The 23,553-nt window shown below is 34.4% G+C and overlaps 1 protein-coding gene across 5 annotated transcripts; it reads right to left on the bottom strand.

Annotated features, from left to right (window-relative positions):
• Positions 1 to 884: 884 nt before the first annotated feature.
• LOC129273631 (uncharacterized) lies at positions 885 to 22,708 on the bottom strand. Of its 5 annotated transcripts, none has more exons than XM_064107695.1 (5): positions 22,376 to 22,708; positions 9,635 to 9,734; positions 8,131 to 8,210; positions 6,554 to 6,660; positions 885 to 4,770 (listed from the first exon to the last, which is right to left on the bottom strand). In XM_064107695.1, exons 2-5 carry the CDS (start codon positions 9,714 to 9,716, stop codon positions 3,324 to 3,326), a joined length of 1,716 nt encoding a protein of 571 aa, XP_063963765.1. In that variant the 5' UTR covers positions 9,717 to 9,734; positions 22,376 to 22,708; the 3' UTR covers positions 885 to 3,323. The 5 variants fall into 5 exon arrangements, with proteins under 5 accessions (XP_063963765.1, XP_063963767.1, XP_063963768.1 ...); XM_064107697.1 differs by lacking the exon at positions 22,376 to 22,708 and adding an exon at positions 14,800 to 14,954; XM_064107698.1 differs by lacking the exon at positions 22,376 to 22,708 and adding an exon at positions 13,228 to 13,310.
• Positions 22,709 to 23,553: the final 845 nt, after the last annotated feature.

Raw genomic sequence — 23,553 nt, 5'->3', positions numbered from 1 at the left:
CGAGACTGACGTCATTTTACGAGTCTCCTTTCAAACTTGGATCATAAGTGCCTACCTGACAAATAACTAAATAAATGAAATCACAGATGGCGCTAACACTTTATTTTCAACAGTGCCGTTAAAAATAAAGTGAATTTCGTTGGTGTTCAAAATAGATAGGTACTCAATTTTTTTAAATACAATTGTTCATTTGCTCGGCTTCTGAAAATATTGTTTAACTACGCTGTGGGTATAAAAGCATCTGTTCTTATCGGTGCTAAATTCATTCCATTCCTCCCCCTTCTTGTTCATCATAACATACAACAGTAATATTATTTTTAATGAAAAAGAGCATCTTTTTCGGGGACATAATGTGCTACTTTGTCTTACCTCCCGATCTTCTCTTTCTCTCGCCTTTACCCCCTCCCCCGTCTCCCTCTCTTATTCTCTACACCCTCTCCACCTTACTTATTCCCTACCCCCTCTCTTCGTCTCTCTCTCTATATATCTCTCTCTCAAATACCCCTCTTGTTTTCTACCCCTTTATCTTTCTCTATATATCGCCCATTCTTCTTCACCCCCTCTCTCTTCTTCCTTACCCCTTCTATCTCTTCTCTTACCCCTCTTTTCTTCTCTACCCCCTCTATCTCTCTCTCTTACCCCTCTCTTCTTCTCTACCCCCTCTATCTCTCTTTCTTACCCCTCTTCTTCTCTATATCCCACTCACTCTCTTCTTTTATATCACTTTCTTCTTCCCCACTCCTCTCTTCTTCCTTACCCCCTCAGTCTCCCTCTTACCCCCTCCCTCTCGTTCTTCTGTAATGATCCATTGGTTTCAAAATAAATTTTATAGAAATACCAAATTCTCAGACAATTCTAGTAACAACAAAAGCAAATACACTTGATTGGCAATTTATACCATTTGTGTTTAATAAGTGTAATATTTACAGCTATTTTAACACAAAAAAACACATGCAGCATAAGGATGAATCAAAAGTTCCTTTAAAGACAAAATCCATGAGAGTTGTAATCAAGGTAAAGTAATAACTGATTTCTTCTGCTAACAGAATATGGTCAGCTTTCTTTGGTATCTTTTGACACAATTCACATAGTTTAAATAAAATTTTGAGGCAGTGTTAAAAAAAATAGTGACTAAGGCATTTTCAGTGTACACCTTGAAGTTAGATTACACTTTATTAGTGTAATATTAACTTGAAGCAATGTTATTCATGGGAAATTAGATACCATTTGAGTGGTTATCCAGAAAACATACCATTATGGGTGTAGAGACTTTACGGAAAACAATCCTTGTGTGATTATTTTAAGTTCCAAACATTGCATAATAAGTTGAAATCACAAGGTATCTATCTCTCCGTAGTAAAACATACTTGAGGTTAAAGGAAAAATGTATAATTATTTCCCGAGACACCATTTGAGCTGACTCCAAAGATGTAACTTAATGACAGTTATTTCCATTTCTATTCACAATTCAGGGATCAGGGAATTATATCTTCTCCCCACCATGTAAGCTGAAGATTTTAGCTGGCTTCACTGATGTAACTTTATCACAAGCCTTTCACAATTCTGGGTTCAGCAAAGTTTAATTTACTTCCTATGGATAATGCAGGGTCTGTTTCATAAAGGATTGTTATTCATTGTTACAATGACAAATGCAAGATTTCTATAACAAATTTACTATCAGCCAATCAGAGTGAAGGATTTCAGTGGCTTATAACTGTTATTGTAAATTTGTTATTGTAACAAGTTTTATGAAACGGACCCCAGATCTTTAAGAATTAGCTAGTCCCTTGATGTTACTTTACTATAGTTTTTTCCAGCTCTCTTTACAATACTAGGAACAGCAAATTACAATTCTCTCCACATATAAAGACAATCATTTTAACCACATGTAGGTCAAATAACCATGGATAGGAAAATGTGATACAGTACATAATTTCAATATAAAAAGTTCAATTCATCAGATCTATTTCTACTCAAACAATGAAGTACGTCTTTATGATCAATGATTAAAAATGATTTTTCTAAAAAAGCATGTTGTCAAGTTATCAGAAAGACCAATATAGGAATGTTTGTAGAAAAACATATCAAACAGAGTTGTAACATTTGCCAGGCACACTTCAAGATTTAATACGTGGTTTAAGTACTTTTGTGAATGCAGGCTTAAATAGGAAGTTCAACTGGTTTCGTTAAAAAAAAAATAGACGGATTCTTGACTGCACAATGCACACAGTCAGAATTTAAATGTATGCCTCATACATTGCCACTGTAAAGATTATTTTACAAACTTAACTTCTTAAATCGTCAAATTAAATGACCTTGTTGATCTTGTGACCCAAAAATGTACGTGATCGGATCATCCTTACTCAAATATACATATATCAGACAAGTTTGAAACTGATCCTCAGATACATGTAGTTCTTCATTTACCATAAGACATAATTTTAGATATATAATGTTCCATGTGACCTTTGACCTTAAAAATCCCAAATCTATAAAAATGTTGCCCCTCCCATATGCATAGACGAGCCATGCTTGGAGAACAAGATATAACAATGGATGACCTGTGACCCTATTACCCTAATACGGTAATTCTTATCCGATCATTTTCACTTGTAATTGGATGAGTCTGACGTTGATCCCTCAAACGACAAACATGCAAAAGTTGATTAATATTTACATTTATTGTAATTATATTTTTTTCAGAGCCAAGAATTCTATTTGCCATAATCCAAATAAAATTTCTGATGTGCAGTTAAACTTTGTTTCATTATTTTTTTTTGCTAAAAAAATTGGCATCTCATTCACATTCTAGTGGTTTGTTAATAATAAATGAGATCTGCCCCCAAAAGATGCGCTTATCTAATCCAGCCCTCACAGTACGCTCTCAGGATGGCAAGGCCATTTCGTGAAAAATAGCTTTAGAATCACTATTAGTAACAGGGAATTTCAAGAGCATTAAGACAGTCGAGTTGGACGCCCTCGGCAATCGCCTTCATCACCTTGGAGTTAAAGCAAGACTTGGGACCTGTAACACAAAGCTTAGGAATTATCGTGGAAAAATATCTTTAAAATTGATTGCATTGAACACAAAGCACAATCAATCGTGAAAATCAAGTGTACAATCAATCGCTTACCTTTGGGTTAAGGGACCCTGATCTAACCCTAAATCAAATGGCACATGAGTTTGCAAAAAAGTTGACCATTCATCGGAAAAGAAGTTCATTCTCGTGGCATCAATTTGATCAAAAAAAATTGTCATGTACGTGTTCAGTATCATTTTAAGAGAAAAAAAAGGATGCACATTTTTGGTCGAGATTTCTCTTTCACAGCAATCCGTACACATCTCCCTGCAAAAAGCCGTGCATGACCTCCAGGTTACGTTCTGCAGCCAATCGCTGGCGCATACGGTTATCGTACTGAAGGTTCGGCATCTGGTATGGGTTGAGGAAATGTCTAGCGTCTTGTGGGTATTGGTGGATGAAGGCTTGTGGATTTGGGTATGGCATGTACTGTGGCTGAGGATAGTAAGGACGGGGTGCAATCGGTCGACTTGGAAGCCAGGACTGTGGTTGGTTTTGAGGATAGAAGTTTGGATGTACGCTGTTCTGATTGGGATAAGGCTGGTATCGGCCACCGGCTCTTGGTAAGCTGCTCTTGAATGAATGCCCTGGTGACCTTGGTCTTGACCTTGGCAAAGGAAGCGAATCCTTGGGAATATTACCAATGTCTATAGGCTCAAGCTCTACAAGAGGGGCAGGCCTCGTTCCTCCAAGGGGTGGGGTGTTGGTACGAGTTGGAGATCTGTCTCCTTGGTGCCTCTTACCCGAATCAGCCCGATCTTCTGATCGGTTTGAAGATCGGCTTGAAGGACGGCTTGGTGGACGGCTTGGTGGACGTTCTTGTTCAAGGGGGCTTCTAGAACTCCTTGGACCATTCATTTCAATTGGACTCCGTGATCTTCTGCCATCTTTGTCATCCTTCACCTCAGAAACCAAGACAGATCTACCATCATCCTTGTTAAAATCTTTCATGTTGTCAGCATCAGAAGGCCTTGCCAACTTCTCACCAGACTTTTCTTCCAATCTAACAGTGCTCGTAGGTTTGTCTTTGCTAGATGTGGAGTGACTGATGTTCTCTTTTGTTTCCGTGAATGCTGGTGAATCAGTCTTCCGGTCGCCCTGCTCCAATGCCTTCCGAGAAGCCTTTTCATCTTCTGTCTCAAAGTCAAAGTAGAGGTTTTCAGGAAGCTTCAATGAATCCTTACCTCTTGGACACCCAACACCCCAGGACACTGCGATGTGGGCCAAGATCAAGTTGGAGATCCTCCGGTGAGCCACATAGTTCCAGTGCACACCATCCCCAACCTGTCGATGCATCTGATTATGGAAGAAGTAGTTCAAATCAAGAACGTCAATCTCGTAGCACTTCGCCAGCTCTTTGGCATAGTAGTTTGCCTTGAGGACATCCAAGCGCATGGTCTTGCTAAGATCCTTCAGCTCCGGAAGGAGGAACCCTCCTTTGATATCACGAGCTACAGGCAGGGCGGTGTTCCAGATGATGAGAGTTTCAATCGGGAGGATGCTGTTGAGTTTGCTGAAGGTGGTCTCTATGTTGCGCTTGAAGGAGGTCATGCAGTATTTTTGGCCGTAACGGGAAACGTCCCAAAGGCAAGAGTTCATGATGACCACGTCAGGCACAGGCTCTCCCTGCAGGTCTGGAAAGATGATGTTCTCCCAATATTTGTTGAAGATTCTGGTGATGAAGTAAAACCTAAACACATAAAAGAAGAGTAACGATCCATTTCAATTTCTATGATGACTGACAGGATACATTTCTGTGTTCATTTAAAGTGAAGTTGTATTTAAAAGTAATAGAATTATTAAATCAATTTAAAATAAAAATATGAATAGATAGATTCAACAAACAAATTCATAATCACTAAATGAAGGGATAAATAGAGAAAAATCATGTAGATGAATAAATCATAGACATCAAGGATTCAAATGATAATATGAACAAGTGAAAAGCCTCTGGTAGCCTCCCTGAAATGACCTTTGACTTTGGCCATATGACCTGTAACTCATGCAGAATATTCAATGATACTTGTTTACTCTTACGTCCGCGTTCCATGAACTAAATCCATAAATCTCCAAATTTATGGTGGCAATTCAGCAAATACCTCCAATATGTTGAAGTTCATTGACTCTAAATGACATTTGACCTTGGTCATGTCTAAGTTCTTAGTTCATTGACTCTAAATGACCTTTGACCGTGGTCATGTGACCTGAAACTCAGACAAGATGTTCAGTAATACTTGATTACCATCTCGTTCTGTTATGCAGGCTAGACAAAACTGTAAGAGCATCAGTAAAGCAAGAAGTGTTTCTCTTTAATTGATAAAAAATCTCCATTAAATACATCAGTTTTCCTAGGATCTCACCTGGGGACTTGCAACTGTTGCAACTTTGCCATTATGGCAACTACCATGGTAACATGGCTCAGCAGCCAATCAGAATTGAGGTTGCCATGGTAGTTGCCATAATGGCAAAGTTACAACAGTTGCAAGTCTTTTATGAAACAGGCCCCTGTAATTCTACTAGTTCATCCTTTTAATGCACATGGGATTCATTGTTTAGTTAATATTTTGATACTTTGTAAATTTTCACTAACAATACATGCTATCTGGGACGACAGTTGACCCGACCCACAAGGAAAAGCATGCAAGCCTCTCATAATGAACATAATGACGCATATAATATGAAACACATGAATTGATCAACTATGAAGATGGTATGAATTACAGGGCCCCGCCTTACAAAGAGTTACAATTGATCTAGATAATCGCAATGACATGGAAATCCATTGATGTCATAATTTTTTCTACAGAAAATTGGCTCAATGTCCTTTGAAAACAAAGAGAATCATCGCTAGAGGGTATTCTTTTGTCTCGCAATCTACTATGGTCAACAAGGAAATTCGTGATCACTCTCAAAAAAAGTGTTCACTAGCTTACAAGTTCACGAGCTTTCGAGTGCCGCTGCAACTCTTTATCAAGTGACGAAAATTATCTGATAACGTAGTCTATTTATACTAATCCCCAAGACCGTACGCACGAACGAGGGAACAATAGGTGGGCACACATTTCAATCGCGAATTCAATTGCGAATTTCCTAGAAAGCTAGTGAACACTTTTTGCGAGAGTGATCACGAATTTCCTTGTTGACCATAGTAGATTGCGAGACAAATGAATACCCTCTAGCGATTATTTCAGTCTGCAATAATGAACCTATTTAGTAAAGAGAAGACAGGGCCCAGGAGTACTTTGTTCTATCATACAACTTACATGCTGGCAATCAGTTAGTGAATCAATAAAACATCAAATCAATACTGTATTTGCCTGACGAGATGATAATCGGTCCTGTAATAAAGCTGTTTGACTTCTCTATTTGTTATTATGCATCTTACCACAATACCATTGTTCATGACTATATCATTAATGAAATTACTTGATCATTTAATCAATCAATCAATCAATCAAAACACAATCAATTACCTGACTAGATGAAAATCGGTCCTGTATTGTCTTACTTCTCTATAATTGATGCCATTATGCATAATACCTCCTTCCATCAGTACATCATTCATGAACTTCTTCTCACCCTGAACAAAAAAAAAAAATCTGATTTTATTGGGTGAATATCAAAATTCATTTTTTTTTCATTTTACTGGGGAAAGATAGCATTTTATGAAATTTTTCAGCATGGACTAAAAATTGTCAACTCTTTTTTTGTGTGAAATCCTTGATTTCTGATTGGCTGGGAAGCACTGGATTAATAATAATTCGCTTTTTTATATAGCGCTTAATACATCGAAACGACGTGTCTAAGCGCTTTACCAGATACATGTATATTATTACCCCGGTCATTGGATTCTATCAGTCATCCTCCATTCCTCCACTCCCTGGGGAGTAATTATTTATTGAATTACTGTGGTAATTATCAGAGCTGAGAACATAGACAGTGTGCCGACAACTTTCATGAAAACATCCCCTTGATTTATATTGTCCAGTATTGTGGATATTTGATTCTCACTGTGGATTAGCACAGGAGATTAATTATTTTTTGTTTTAAGTAATGTATCTGAAAATAAATTGATAGTAATAAATAATGTTTCTAGAAGTTATGAAGATGTGAATTGGCACTGAAAAGTAATCATTTTCACATTACCATGGTGTTGCTAATTAAGGTAAATTAATTTCATACTTTACAGCATAGAACTAAAGATGTTGATTCAATAAAATGGACACAGCATCTTTCTCCAATGTATTTTACACTTATAGGGCTCCACATCAAAAGTTACTGGGCCAAACAACAACAAAAATCCACTGACAAGTGTTATAAGCTACTGAAATCCTTGCATCTGATTGGCAGAGTGCAAAATTGTAAGTGAAAACCACTAACAAGATGCTTAATGAAACACTCCCCTGGAGAGGGAACATGGAATATTTCAGTCAGTGATTTTTACTGACACTGTTATAAGCTCCTGAAATCCTTGCACCTGATTGGCTCAGAGCAAAATTGTCAGTAAAAACCACTGACGAGATGCTTCATGAAAAACTCCCCTGATGGTAATATAAGAGTTCACCTCAAGTGATTTTAAAAACCTTCCATCAAAGTAATTGCTTAATGTGACAAGTCTAATGAGGCTGTAAGAAGTCTATTCCAAACAAGAACAAGCTATAGCACACATTGGCCTGTATTCTGAACTCTGGTTTAAACTAAATTCTGGTTTAACTACATGTATGGAAAGCCAATTGTGGTACAAATGTTTGTTAAGTACTACATATCCAGTTTATCAACTAATTTGACTATCAAATCATTCACATCAGTCTGGGAATGATAACAGAAGTATTTTTCTGCATCATGAAAGCAAGGGAAAATAAATAAAAGAAATATATGAGAGTTTTTTTTCCAGCTTCCTATATATAATTTTAGCAAAGAGTTAGTCCATGGGCTACGTTAAACCGCAATTCAGAGTACAGGCCAATGTATAGAGGTACATGTATGTATTTCTAACAAAATGTAGTGATAACAGCGTTTCTGCATTGATATGATAAAATGGATGACTAACCTTGGCCTTGAGATCTTGCGATGACAGGTATTCATTACCCTGTAACAGAGCAACAAGGTCCTTGTAGATCCCTCGCTGGACTGGATGTGGAAAACAAATATGTTTAAACAATGTGAAGAGTGTGAATTGAAGCCACAGGGAATGGAGAGGACAGAGAAATTTATACAGTGCATCCCACAAAAAATGAAACCGAAATTTAGCGATGATTTATTATAACTTTAAAAATCATAAATAAAATAGACAAATGACCTACCAATGTAAAGCTTAGAATCTACTCTTTCATCTGAAATTACTTGGATTATTCCTCATTCACGCATGAGTGAGTAAAAAGAATTTGAAGAAAGGATACCAAAACTCATTTGGCGGGGGGTATCTGAATTTCAACAAGTACACCACATGCCTAAAAAGTTCAATATCTGCTCTTTATTTGACACCTTAATCATAGAAAATGGTCTAGAAGTAAAAAAGTTCTGTTCCCTTGAAACAATGTTTGTTTTTCCATAATTTCATTAAATAAACATGTTTTCACTGGTTTCCCACAGAAGCTATCGCATGGTTAACAAAAGAATTAATGCGTGGCTGATCATCAATAAAACGGAGTGTCGAGTGAGGCTGAACGCTAGCCTGTAAAACTGCTTTCATTTTATGAAACTATTGAAATTCAAGACTTATTTAAAATAACCAGAACTTTGTTATTTCTTGACCATTTTCTGTAATTCAGGTATCATATTAAAGAGCAGATATTGAACTTTTTAAAAATGTGGTTTTCTTTTTGAAACCCAAATACAGCCCGCCAAGTGACTTTTTGGTATCCCCACTTCAAATTGTTTTTGCTCACTCATGCGTGAATGAAAAATAATCTAAATAATTTCAGATGAAAGAGGAGATTCTAAACTTTACAATGGTAGGTCATTTGTCTATTTTTTTGTGATTAAGTTATGATAAATCTCGGTTTCGTTTTTTGTGGGACGCACTGTACATAAATATTAAAGGCACTTGGAAGTTGGGGCATAATACAAGACTCTTAGAGATGAGTGGTTTTTACTTTCTTTCTTCTTAAAAATCTGAACCAAAGTTTATTAAAGTTTGTGGAAGTGGGTCCTGAAAATACACCCTAACTTTCGCATGCTAAGACTTTAATGTTTAAGTTTTACCAATATTATTGTAAATAGTAGAGATTGGAAGTTGGAACTCCAAAACTGAAAATTCAATTTACCGTGTTTTGGGATTTATTGCAGTCGATCAGGGAAGCTTGAATACATATAGGTATCAATCATAATCATTACTCAAAGTGCAATGAGGAGAAGTGCATAACTTTGGTCCTCTTACCAGTTTACAAATAGTTTGAGCTTGGCAAATAAAATTTATCATTTTTTAACATGATCATACATGAACCAATCTTTCCATCTGAAATTACATTAATTATACACAAAACAATGGTGCTAATTTGATAACCTAGCTTTTAGTGAAACTGAAATTAATGATGAGATGAAAGTTCACTTACTGGAATCTCCCAAGATAACAACATACTTGTTGTGAAGGAGTTTTGTAACGTCTTCGTTGAGGAAGAGGGTAAGAGGTGGCATGATTGCTTCTCTCTAGCTCTGGAAAAAAAGAAAGAAATTGCAACATCAGATAAAAAATCTTTCATATTATTTGGTTGTTCAAGGGTAATAATAAATAATAATAGTCAGTTCTTGTATAGCTCATAACACAATATGAATAACGTCTCTATGCACTTCCAAAGGACTTGGATATTATTACCCCGGCTGTAGCTCAAGCAGCCTTCAAGCACTCAGTGCATTTCAAGAAATAAATTCCTGCCAGGTACCCATTCACCTCACCTGGGTTGAGTGCAGCACAATGTGGATAAATTTCTTGCTGAAGGAAACTATGCCATGGCTGGGATTTGAACCCATGACCCTGTTTCAAAGTCCGGAGACTAATCCACTGGGCCACAACGCTCCACAAGTAGTGTAGTGTAGTGTAGTGTAGGGTAGTGTACTATAAAACTGTGGTGCATAGAAATAAATAAGAAGTTTGTTTTCTACTATCTAATGAAATGTACATGTAGGTTTACTCTACCTTGAATGACATTTAATGAAGGGTAATATAATTTAGGACTTCATGTTTTCACAGAAAAGTATCCATAATTTCCAGAAACAATGATTTTATGAGATTGTCTTTTGAAAAAAAAATTGAAAAATAATTATCACCATGTACCAGTGTAGATCTAGATCCAGTTCATTTACATAATTACAACTTTATGAAATCTAAGCTGAAAAATGACCACACTTGAAAACCACCAACACAGATAATCACCTATGGGACAGTGTATTACTTGGGATAAGGACTCAACATAAATATTTTTCAATATCTACGCAAATTACACATTTTACACTAGAATCATTTTGCATATTGTTTATCTTTACACATCGACACTTGGGTGGTACTTTTAATGGATATTGCTCAAACTGATTTTAGATTATTACCATAATTAGAAGTCATATTTTGACCAAAGCATATGTTCCTCCCTCATCGTTACCTACATGTATGCCACACTTCTACTACAATTTCAGGTTATGATCTTCATGTAGCTTTCTGATATCAATCAACAAATTTTTAAGAGTTCAAAAGTTCATTTTTAAAGAAAATAAAAAAGCTACCAAAAGCTACCCTTGATAAAGAAAACAAATAAAGATTCAAATTTTTAACAAAGAATTAATGGATGGAAAAATTTTTATGATCATTACTGTTTTAAACACTTCCTTCTGTAAGATTAGAGTGCTAGATGATAATTCAATTTTTTTTAACCCTCTAACAAAGCTTAGACATGCTGTTTAAAAATACGATCAAGATATCTATGGTAGATATGAAATAAGTGCTTTGCGCATATTGATGTTACAGTATCTAAAAAGAGAAAACAGTTCTGCTTTATCTTCTCCCCCTGAATTTCTAAAAAATATATAATCAAATACGAAAATGTGCCCTGTGATACATGTATGACACCTTAATTAACTATAAGTTAACTGGAGGGATCAAATTTATTGACCCCCTCAACAAATTTTGCGACTACGCCGTCGCATGAATTTTTTTAGGGTGCCTCTTGCTTACTTTTTACAATATAAAGTCTTGGGCATATTTTGAGATCTTTTGGCAGTTACAAAATTATGCAACATTTTGTAAGTGCATGTCAGACCCAAAATTGTTCAGAAATTTGACCTTCATGAACAAAGTCAATGTAAATTGTGTTTTTCAACAAAAATCATAAATGTATGATAATTTTTAGTTTTTGATGATTTAAATTGACTTATTTTATGCTAATAATGATTACAAAAGGGTCCCTGATAAATTTCAAAGAAAAAAAACCCAGAAGTTTGAAAAATCAAAGAAATACATTTACAAGAAATTCACAAAACAATAAAATACATAGAAAATTAATTGTTTTGGCATTTTTTTTAGATATTTGTTAGGAATATCAAAATATCTTAACCATAAAATTAGCTTTCTTCTAGCTATCTAAATTGAGTTAAAGGCAAAAACATAACACTGAAGTTCAGATGCTGCCCACAATTTTCTAACAATTATTTCCACCTCTATTTTACTATAAAATCATACGTACATTTCAGTATTCAAATGATTTGGATTTGAGATCTCATTCTTATCCAATTACAATTTTCTACCCCATGTGCAATACTGATCAATCGCGACGGAAGAAAAGGATAATTTCCAAATTGATATGATTTAATTAAAGAGTTTAATAACAAAAATTTTAAATTCCAGGCGTTTTCTGGAGTTCATAAATCTACTGAATCAATCAAATTTTAAAGGTCAGAAAATACATGTAAACACTCTGGAAATGTTATTCCTTCACTGAAATTTAGATACTACACACAATTTGTTTTAAAAAATATTTACAACCCCTTTCTATAACAAAGAAAAAATCTCCATAGAGTTTACATAGTGTAGATTTGAGATATCTCATCCTGATCCAACTCCTGGTACAATTTTCCTCACTTGTGTAATTAGAGCAATAATAATATCGATCATTTGCCACAGAACAAAAAAAGATATAATTTCAGAATGTACATGCAATATTTTTTTTATTTTGTGAAGCATTTCAAATAAAAAATAATTGAAAGATAGAAAAAAAAAAGGGTGATATGAATGCGATATAATTTCAGAGTTGAAAAAAAAATTGTGGGCTTCAATTGTTTTTGGAGTTCACAAATCTTCTGAACCAAGCAACAAAATTTAGGTTTGAATGTCAGCAGGATTTGTTTTGAAAGCAAAAAATCACAAATTTCAGTTCAGTTCGGACATTGCAAAACAGCTGTAATACAGATACTTTCCTGAGCCACAATTCAAAAAATCAAAAATATGCTACAAACTATAATAAATTATCATTTTGCATGTTCTTCAATTGAAAATTAACAGTGAGACAGCTGAATTGTTTTTTACATGTAGGTATAAGACTCTAGTTTATTTTGCTGTTTTTTATTGCTTTTATTGCCCCCGGCCCCCCCCCCCAAAAAAAAAAACATACAAACAGTACACACACATAGACACACACACATACAACATAATTCATGAGAGCCATTTCTCAAATTTAGAGAGCCATTTTTCAGATGCCAGAGCCATTTTTATAATTTACAAAAGAGGAAAAAAATAACTATATCAAGGACAGACCTGTACCAGTATTAAAAATCAAACAACACAAGAATTTGGAGTAATTCACTACAGTCAACTCTTCTTTTTGTGCTTTCCTTGAATTTTTACTGAATAAAGATCAAGAAAATAGGAGAAAACCTAATGAAAAGCAAAAGGAGAGGTGTATCCACCCAGATACTACATCCCAGCAGAAACTAGTTAATATATTTAAGAGTACAGATCTACATGTAGGCCTAACACCCCCCCCCCCCCTATAACCCCCAAATCAGCTTGTCTATGGACCCCATCCCCCCACTGACTAGTATGGTCCTCTAGTAAAACTAAAAAATAAAAAAAATCACCTGTTTACAGTACACTCTAGCTGACTAATCCAATCTCCACACATCAAATCCAAGGAAGGGAAACTAAAGCACTTTACCTCTATACATGTACTGTAGTGCAACACCTTGCAATTATCATGAAAGAACTGTCAAAGATCCCCCTCACTAAACTAAAGCCAAGCCATTAATGAACCTCACCTTAAAGAGCATGAATAGAAGATAACAAGCCCCAAACAATGGGATTGCCAGAGCAGGGGATTAAGGGATTAAAACTACAATAGAGTGGACGTAGGTGTATCATATTGTTAAAAGCATATGGCTTTTGTTAAGCGTGTGGTCATTCTATTCATAAGGCCATAAACAGGTCCTTCACAACATTGGCAGGATTGTTTGTAATTTGAAGAAATTGGTTGTGTGCAGTACTATGATTGATAACAATAATATATAGTATTTCTAAAGCGCCAAATCCACATTATTTACTCAAGACGCTTATTGATGCCAGCATTATGAAGAATAGGAAAACTTTTATTACCTAAACTTGTATTATCTAATAAATAAACTCCCTTATTCTTACAAATCAGTGCCCAGATTATTTGTAATTACATTCTTTACAAGCCCTCTGGGCCTGGGTAAATTGCCACGAGTCTAAAATCACTTTCTCTACTTTCCATTTGGTCTCATACCATGTGGTCCTGACATGGTCTAATCACAATCTGTGTACAACTAGTTCTTCTGTAATTCTTGAACTGCCATTTATATTACTACTATTTGGTCTAAAAATTGTTATTTAACCCATTTCGTCTGATTTCCTGTTGGGCTATATTCACTGAGTACATGAACCTTTTATGTATAAAAAATCTATGAATAGACGGTTTCATGAACCATTATCATTTGAAAAAGTGCAAAATATAAGCAGATACAGAGATTAAATGGCAGATCAATTAAGTGTGTAAGTTGTACTTGAATACTAAAAGGAATTAAGTATCAAACAAGACAAAAGAAAATTCATACAAGGTCAGTTTTATTGATAATACAAAAAATATCCAGGCATATTATAAACATGAAGACTGAAAGCTTCACTCTTTTGTCAATTCTGCTGGACGTCTGTGTTCACTACACCTCCTACATATTAAGGAGAACCAAAAAAAGGACAAAAATGTTTCATAATTCTTTGAAATTGAAGGAATTTCAGCTACCTACCAGACCTGTCAGTGTCATGTATTTTATTTAGGGGTATTTAATTAGGTTCCATGCAGTAATTTAATTAACTTACGCACCATTTCATTTTCACTTGAATTCTGATAAGATAGTTAAAATGATATCTGACTGAGTTCTGACAACCTTAAATTATTGTTATATCTCTTATACATTCTAAACACAAACAGAATAACAGCAAAAATTCACACCTCCAAAAATCTAACGTTAATAAAAGCCGTAAGTAAAAAATAATAATAATCTACCGGAAATATTGATTAACTGTTATGTTAGATCTAGGCCTAATTCATAATTACCAAACAGACTTTTTTTACCCTGCTGCAGCCAATTCCAATGGGCAATGCTGCACATCATTTTTTTTTTAATTCTCATCTTTTCTGTTCTAAATTGTATATCTACACGAGATTATAAGGCAAAATCGTGATATAGGCCCCGCTCGAGAAAAACTTGTAATCGATCATACCTCAATATCTAGGTTGCTAACTTCAGCTCACTATATATACTCGTGATATAGGCCCCGCTACTGTGTTGAATGGCTTAGAATGTCCGTTCGCGGGGCCTGTTTCACGAGTATAATATAGGCCCCGCTCGAGAAAAACTTGTAATCGATCATACCTCAATATCTAGGTTGCTAACTTCAGCTCACTATATATACTCGTGATATAGGCCCCGCTACTGTGTTGAATGGCTTAGAATGTCCGTTCGCGGGGCCTGTTTCACGAGTATAATACTATAATCGTTATATAGGCCCCGCACTACGGCACTTCAGACACTCCAACACAGTAGCGGGGTCTGTATCACGAGTATATTATTAAGCTTGCATCCTAAGATAGTCGCGAAACTGGCCCCGTCCAATGCGCTTTTCCCAGCATTCGCACGTGTGTGGGGCTCGGATGACGGCTATTAGTATACTCGTTATCGAGGCCCCTTGCACTGTTATATCATGGAAAATAACGTGGTCCTGGGGCTTGTTTCCCCGGCCGGTGAGAATTATCATGGGCGGCGCTGGAGTGGGGGGGGGGGGGGGGGGAGGGCCTCCAATTTATTTTCCAAGTAAACAAGGAGAGAGAATAATAAAAATGTGTATGTATCTACTTCTTCAGAAATTTATTTGTCAATTTACTTATATATTAATATAGTTATTAACTTATTTATCAATCTATTTCTATTGATTAATTAATGTATTTTATTCATCATTTAATTTATTTGTTTTCAGTTGATTAATTAATGTATTTATATTTATTCATTAATCATTTAATTCATTTGTTTTCAGTTTTTTTTCTTCTGCGATGTATATAAAGAGTCAGAGGTATCATTCGTTTTTAATTCTTTGTATGTGTGGAAGTTCATTTATTTATCAATCTATTTTAATTGATTAATTAATGTATTTATATTTATACATTAATCATTTAATTTATTTGTTTTCAGGAAGTTCATTTATTTATTTATTTATCAATCTATTTTAATTGATTAATTAATATATTTATATTTATTCATTAATCATTTAATTTATTTGTATTAATATTTTTCCTTTTGTGATATAGAGAGCCAGAGGTATCATTCGTTTTTAATTCTTTTTATGTGTGGAAGTTCATTTATTTCAGTCTATTTTAAATAATTGATTAATTAATGTATTTATATTGATTAATTAATGTTTTTATATTTATTCATTAATCATTTGATTTATTTGTTTTCAGTTTTTTTTTCTTTTGTGATATAGAGAGTCAGAGGTATCATTCGTTTTTAATTCTTTTTATGTGTGGAAGTTCATTTATTTATTTATCAATCTATATTAATTGATTAATTAATATATTTATATTTATTCATTAATCATTTAATTTATTTTTATTTTTATCTTTTGTGATATAGAGAGTCAGAGGTATCATTCGTTTTTAATTCTTTTTATGTGTGAAAGTTCATTTATTTATTTATTATCTATATATTAATTTATTATATATATATTTTTTTTTGTTATCTGAGAGGCGTGCGTAGGCCTAGGTCTTATGTTGATACAGGCTCGTGCATTTCATTTATTTTTATTCATTCTGTAAGTTCTTGTGGATATACAAAATGATGACGGCAATCATTGTAGAGCTCAGAATATCTACTCTTTCACCTGGTATCCTCAGAAGATTCCTCGATCATTCAGGCATGAATGACTTTAACAATTTGAAGAAAGTATAGATATACAATCTAAATTTAAAAATAATCGTTTACCTTTTTTAAATAGTCGTAGTTGAAGGGTGTTATAACCTTATTTTTTGTTACATAAAAGGAATATATATTTTATTTAAAGGTCAAGTTCACCCCAGAAAAATGTTGATTTGAATAAATAGAGAAAAATCAAACTCGCATAACGCTGGCAATTTCATCAAAATCGGATGTAAAATAAGAAAGTTGTGAAATTTTAAAGTTTCACTTATTTTTCACAAAACAGTGATATGCACAACTCATTTGCTTGCAAATGATACAGTTGATAATGTCCCTTGCTATTTCTTTAGTTTTTTTATTGTTTGAATTATACAATATTTCAATTTTCACAGATTTTACAATAAGGGCCAACGTGACTGAACCATATATTCCACATGTTCAGGGAGGAATTAATCATTGTTTCACTTGACAATGAGAAAATTGGAAAATATATTTCATATAATAAAATACTAAAGAAATAGTGAGTGGGTGGCGTCATCAGTTTCCTCATTTGCATACCGACCTGGATGTGCATATATAACTATTATTTTGAATTAAACTAAACTTCGAAATGTTATAACTTTCTTATTTTGTATTTGATTTTTATGAAATTTTCAGCGTTATGATCGTTCGATTTTCCTCTTTTTATTCAAATCAAATTTTTTGGGGTGGACTTGTCCTTTACATTAATTTTTTTATTCATGTATTTGTTTGTATTAAACTTTTTGTTTTATTTGATGTTAGACGAACAATTATCGTTAATTTCTCTTTTTTGTGTATGGATTTGATCTCTCTCTCTATACCGTATATTATTATATATATAACAAACCATATTTTGTTACCTTATAATACCACTGAAGCCAATACGTGAAACGTTTATATATATATATATATATATAGAGAGAGAGAGAGAGAGAGAGAGAGAGAGAGAGAGGGCCTAATACATTACTATTTCAAGTTCTCCTTCGTATTGCTTCACTTATTCATTTCCTGGTTTATTCATTTATTCGTTCATGTTTGTGCTGTTTTGGGAAAAAATGTTGTCTATTAATTGACACGATAGGCCTACCCCGAGAGGGGGCAGTATAACCTGACGTAAAGTTGATGATAATTAAAGCAGAAACTAGAAAAAATATTCTTAAAGGTTTGCTGAAAATATATTTTTTTAATTGCCACGCATTTTGGTTAAGAAGTTCGCTATTCTCCAATCAAATATTTCCATTCTCACACTTTGATTAGTGTTTATTAGATTAAATTGTATTCTACTCATTAATGTAATGAATGACTTGCTAAGATCAATTGTAATGTCACTTTCACCTGCCCAGTAACCTGCACAATCAAGGTACTAATGGATAATTTGTTTTTCTGTTCCAATCATGAAGAAGCGAAAACGAAAATCAGCCCCTTAGTTTGGGTTTTTTGGAAACACATAAACGAAATCACAACGAGAATAACGTGTTGTGATTTGGTTTTTGTATGTCAAAAAACAGAAAAATTAAATTAGAAAAACTTTTGTGCTTTATCTGATTTCTCATTCTAAATTTGTGTATTTATATATATAAAAAAAAAAAAATATCAGAACATGCCACGATTCGTGACCTCACTGTCAACTAAGCATATGTATGATGCAACTGCATGAAAAACAGCGCCTATAGAATTGTTGGATGTCGCCTAGCAACAGGATACTATGTTAGTGGTAATTAAACTACATGTAAATCGATGTAAAATATTGATATTTACAGATGAATCCAACATGACCAAGCAATATCATTTTGGTTATATATCCTAAATATAATGCTAATCAAATAAAGCTAATTTCTTACCCTCCAGAAACTATTAGACGAAACTGACAAGTTAACAAATGTCACTTAAACACAACAGTCATATCATTTCGTCTTCAAGAAATATTATTTTACAAACAAAGAAGTTTATGAAGCATGATCTGATTATTAAATCAAGAATTATGTAAATCTCAAATATAGAGAAATAAAAAAATATCCACGCAAATCATGTTCGATAAACGATCAAGCAGGGCACTGGGAACGATTTTTAGTAGGGGGTGCTGTGGGTTTTGTTTGAAAAAATGGCAAAAAAGAAGAAAAAACATAACACTCCAAGATGATGGGGATTTTGGTAAAAATTATTGCTCCTAAATAAAAAAGAATTACAATCGATTATAGACCTATAATTTTATGCTCCCATCAATTCAAAGAACACAACGGTTCAAGGAAAACGTCAATTATACTAAAATCATTTAAAATGCATTATTATCCTTTGTAATGGATCAAATTCAAAAAGGAAAGTTAAGCGTTGAACAAGATGCCCCCCCCCCTCCTCTCTCACTCCTACATGTCAGCAGTGTTTAAAAACATAACCTTTTCGTGTCGATATATATCAACAAAATTCATCTCGAACTTCGATTGCATTCGCATCCTATTTTCAAGTGTGAAAAAAAAATCAGCTCGCGCTCCTCTTTCATATCCTGTTCATGCGTCACTGTAAAGTCCTTTTCCTATTTTCAGTTCAGTAATTAAAATATTAAATAAAGGTTTGTTGTTTAGGGTTAATAAGAACTTAGTGTGCTCCATTCATAGCTTTTAACACATGGATTATAATTATTTTTTTTTCACAGTTAGCGGTCTCGTTTAGTTCGGCCGTATAGTCATGGTAGGCCTATCTTGTTGGTAAATATTAAAGTAAAATGTACTTAAACTTCCATATCACAACGCCCCCCCCCCCAAAAAAAAAAAAAAAAACACTTACCTTTTCCTCTTTGAGTGGCCGACCAGGGATTTCATGAATGGCAATGTGTCCAACCGGCCTGTACGGCTGTACCCCCGCCCCTTTAAAAATACTGAACCCGTACATGTGTGTATATTTTTTTCTGACGCATTCAACCAGACAGACCTATGCGCCACCAACTGTCTTCTCAAATTTGCGCTTCCCCCCCCCCCCCCCCCCCGCTACGAAATCTCGGATCTGGGGGACACATTAAACTCCTAAAATAAAATAACACAGATAAGGAAATAGTAGAATAATCCGTGCATGAAAATAAATTATAAGAACACATTTAGACACTTTTCCGAAATTATTAAATCTTTTAATAAAATCGGGGGCGAGGGTGTATGTATTAGTAAATAAATGAATACCATATAGGCGAAGAAAAAAATGCAATATTTGGATGGTGAATTAATGAAATGACGATCGATCAATAAATGTTTTTTTATAAATAATTAGTTGATGCGATATGCCGTTATTTCAGGCCTACTACCATGTATATCAGCAAACAATCGAAATCCATCATTTTTAAAACCATGCCATCAAATACAGTTACAAACAATCTTCAAGTGGATTGATTAAAATGAAAGCAGGATGAGAAAATAATTTAAGTTGATAGGTTAATTAGATGAAGAAATACTGGGATATCAATGAACGGTATTAGTAAGCTTTTAAAAAAATAAAAGATTAATAAATTGATATTTAGGTAAAAGAGAAAACGTACTTAACGTACTTAGATAATATAGATAATGATAGGCCTATCCCCAGTTGTGGGGGCCGGGAGGGGGATAAGTCTCAGTAAAATATAGATTAAATTAATTATAGCGTAGATATCCCTCAAGCAATAATAAAATTGACCAAAAGAAAATTAATACATTTTCCCCGAATGAATATGCCTATTCGTTTTCTTTTCTGAACTTAAAAGGATGAAAAGCGGGGGGGGGGGGATTTATGAAAGGAATGAAAAAAATACAAATTGATAATACGCAGGAAGCCGGATGAATGATTCAATATTGAATAAGAGAAGAAAGCAGATTTGAAAAAAATGTACATTGACTTCTTACATCCAGGTGATTATAAATAGATTATGATACATGAATGAATAAATGGATTCATTCGCAGCAGTACGTCAAGTGAAAGATTGGGGGAAATTATACAAGAACTATATAATTTAATTATTAATGACACCCCTCCCCGCAAAAAATAATTCAAATGAAATGCTGAATAAAACGAGGTTATCAAATAACTAGCAAATACAAATTACGATGGATAATGGAACAAAAATAACTATATATAGGCCCAACGTTACATCGAAAACACTCCCAAAAAATTAGCAAATGAATGAATCATTCACGGATTTATCAAAAGTTATTCAGAGAGCAGATCTTTAAAAGCAAAATATTAGCAACACGAGGGCGGCGTCAGGTTGTGAGGGGCCTGGTTGATTTTTCTCTGAAAACTGGAAGGATAACATCATGCCTAAAACAAGTCACTCATATGGATCCTACTCCATTGTCATGCAGAGTTTTTATACTCACTTCTTTATTATTCCCCTTGTTTTTTTGAAAATAAATTGGAGCCCCCCGGGCCCCTACAGCGCCGCGCATGATATCACTCACCGGGGAATCAAGACCCACGACCACGCTATTTTCCATGATATAACAAGTGTAAGGGGCCTCGATAACGAGTATACTATAATAGCCGTCATCTGAGCCCCACACACGGCGAATGCTGGGACAAGCGCATTGGACATTACAAAAAAACTGAAAACAAATAAATTAAATGATTAATGATTAATGAATAAATATAAATACATTAATTAATCAATGTAAATACATTAATTAATCAATTAAAATAGATTGAAATAAGTGAACTTCCACACATAAAAATAATTAAAAACGAATGATACCTCTTACTCTCTATCTCACAAAAGAAAAAAAACCTGAAAACAAATAAATTGAATGATTAATTAATCAATTAAAATAGATTGAAATAAGTGAACTTCCACACATAAAAATAATTAAAAACGAATGATACCTCTTACTCTCTATCTCACAAAAGAAAAAAAACCTGAAAACAAATAAATTAAATTATTAATTAATCAATTAAAATAGATTGAAATAAGTGAACTTCCACACATAAAAATAATTAAAAACGAATGATACCTCTTACTCTCTATCTCACAAAAGAAAAAAAACCTGAAAACAAATAAATTAAATGATTAATTAATCAATTAAAATAGATTGAAATAAGAGAACTTCCACACATAAAAATTATTAAAAACGAATGATACCTCTTACTCTCGATCTCACAAAAGAAAAACAAACTGAAAACAAATAAATTAAATGAATAAATCCATTAATTAATCAAATAGATTGATAAATAAATATATAAATAAGTTAATAACTGTATCAATATATTAGTAAATCGACAAAGAAATTTCTGAAGAAGTAAATACATACACATTTTATTATTCTCTCTCCTTGTTTATTTGGAAAATAAATTGGAGGCCCCCCCCCCCCCCACTCCAGCGCCGCCCATGACAATTCTCACCGGCCGGGGAAACAAGCCCCAGGACCACGTTATTTTCCATGATATAACAGTGTAAGGGGCCTCGATAACGAGTATACTAATAGCCGTCATCCGAGCCCCACGCACGTGCGAATGCTGAGAAAAGCGCATTGGACGGGGCCAGTTTCGCGATTATCTTAGGATGCAAGCTTAATAATATACTCGTGATATAGGCCCCACTACTGTGTTGGAGTGCCTGAAGTGCCGTAGTGCGGGGCCTATATAACGATTATAGTATTATACTCGTGAAACAGGCCCCGCGAACGGACATTCTGAGCCATTCAACACAGCAGCGGGGCCTATATCACGAGTATATATAGTGAGCTGAAGTTAGCAACCTAGATATTGAGGTATGATCGATTACAAGTTTTTCTCGAGCGGGGCCTATATCACGAGTATGCCGATTATAACATAATCATTGCACATTCATTAAAAAAAAACACAACAAACGCAAACCCTATTCAAAAATGACAATGAGACTCTGAGACTGAGTGACTGACACTTGTCTTGACACCACGCGAGTTGAGCTTTGAAGCTGGATGCCACTTGACACGGGGACTTTCCCCGCTCAGCTGCACGCCCTGATCCGCTTGACGAGCGAGCTGCTCTCCAATTTTATCCCTGGCCCTGCATCCTTTTCCTCATTCGAATGAAACGTTGACAGACAGTGGGAAAAACAGATAACGTTGCATGAACAAGTAACAACAACTGCAACAATCTTAGAATTAAAAACGATGATTACCTTACAACAAAGTGGAGATGATTTAAAAGAAGAATTGCAAGTTCGAATTTCGTGACATTCGAGCCGAAACAATATAGTGAGCATGCGCGTTTGACGTAATCGGATAATTATGAAGAGCTCACTTGCGCTTGCAAGAGGGTTAGGTCCATTTTTCATCAAATTTGATTTTCATGTCTAAATGTATAGATTTTAGTAGCTCTATAAGATGATACCAAAGAAAATTTGAAATTCCCATTAAAAAGTGAACTGAAATGGCAAAGAAAAAAAAATAGTTTTTTTTTCTTCAAAATTAAAGGAGAATGAAACTCTTGGAGCAAGTTAGCTTTTGTGAAAGCAGAAAAATCAAAGAATAAGATCAACAAAAGTTTGAGTAAAATAGGACTAGCAATATAAGAGTTATGAGCATTTGAATGTCGAGATCACTAATGCTATGGAGATCCTCCCATTGGCAATGCGACCAAGATCTATGATGTCACAGATGAACAACTCTCCACTTTTGGACACTGAAAATATACCCCAAAACATCTCTTTTTGCTCATTCTAATCATATGACAAACGATTCATCAATGATATAATGTTGTGAAACCTCTGTACTTGTCCTCTCATAAAGAGAACACCTCACCTTGTGATAGACTCTATAAAAGTGAGAATATAAGTGAAATAAGAACTAAAGTAATGAGGGAGTTGTACGTGTGTGACATCACAGATCTTGGTCGCATTGCCAATTGGAGGATCTACATGGCATTAGTGATCTCAATATTCAAATGCTCGTAACTTTTTATTATTCATTCAATCTTCCTCAAACTTTCAACAATATGTTTCTTTGATTTTTCTCTTTGATATGGATTCAGCTGGTTTCAAGTGTTTCATTTTCCTTTAAGGCCGGGGTTAGGTCCATTTCAGTTTGGTTGCAAAAGGGGTTAGGATCACACAGAT

This window comes from Lytechinus pictus, chromosome 12 (assembly GCF_037042905.1).
Source record: "Lytechinus pictus isolate F3 Inbred chromosome 12, Lp3.0, whole genome shotgun sequence".
Classification (NCBI taxonomy): Eukaryota; Metazoa; Echinodermata; class Echinoidea; order Temnopleuroida; family Toxopneustidae; genus Lytechinus; species Lytechinus pictus.
This window is presented reverse-complemented; position numbering and strand designations above follow the sequence as displayed.

Coding starts and splice junctions, on each gene's coding strand:
- LOC129273631 (XM_064107695.1), bottom strand. CDS start 9,716: ATGCCACCTCTTACCCTCTTCCTCAACGAAGACGTTACAAAACTCCTT. Junction 8,211..9,634: donor TGTTATCTTGGGAGATTCCA/GTAAGTGAACTT, acceptor TTCCACATCCAG/TCCAGCGAGGGATCTACAAG. Junction 4,771..6,553: donor ACCGATTTTCATCTAGTCAG/GTAATTGATTGT, acceptor TTATGTGTTTAG/GTTTTACTTCATCACCAGAA.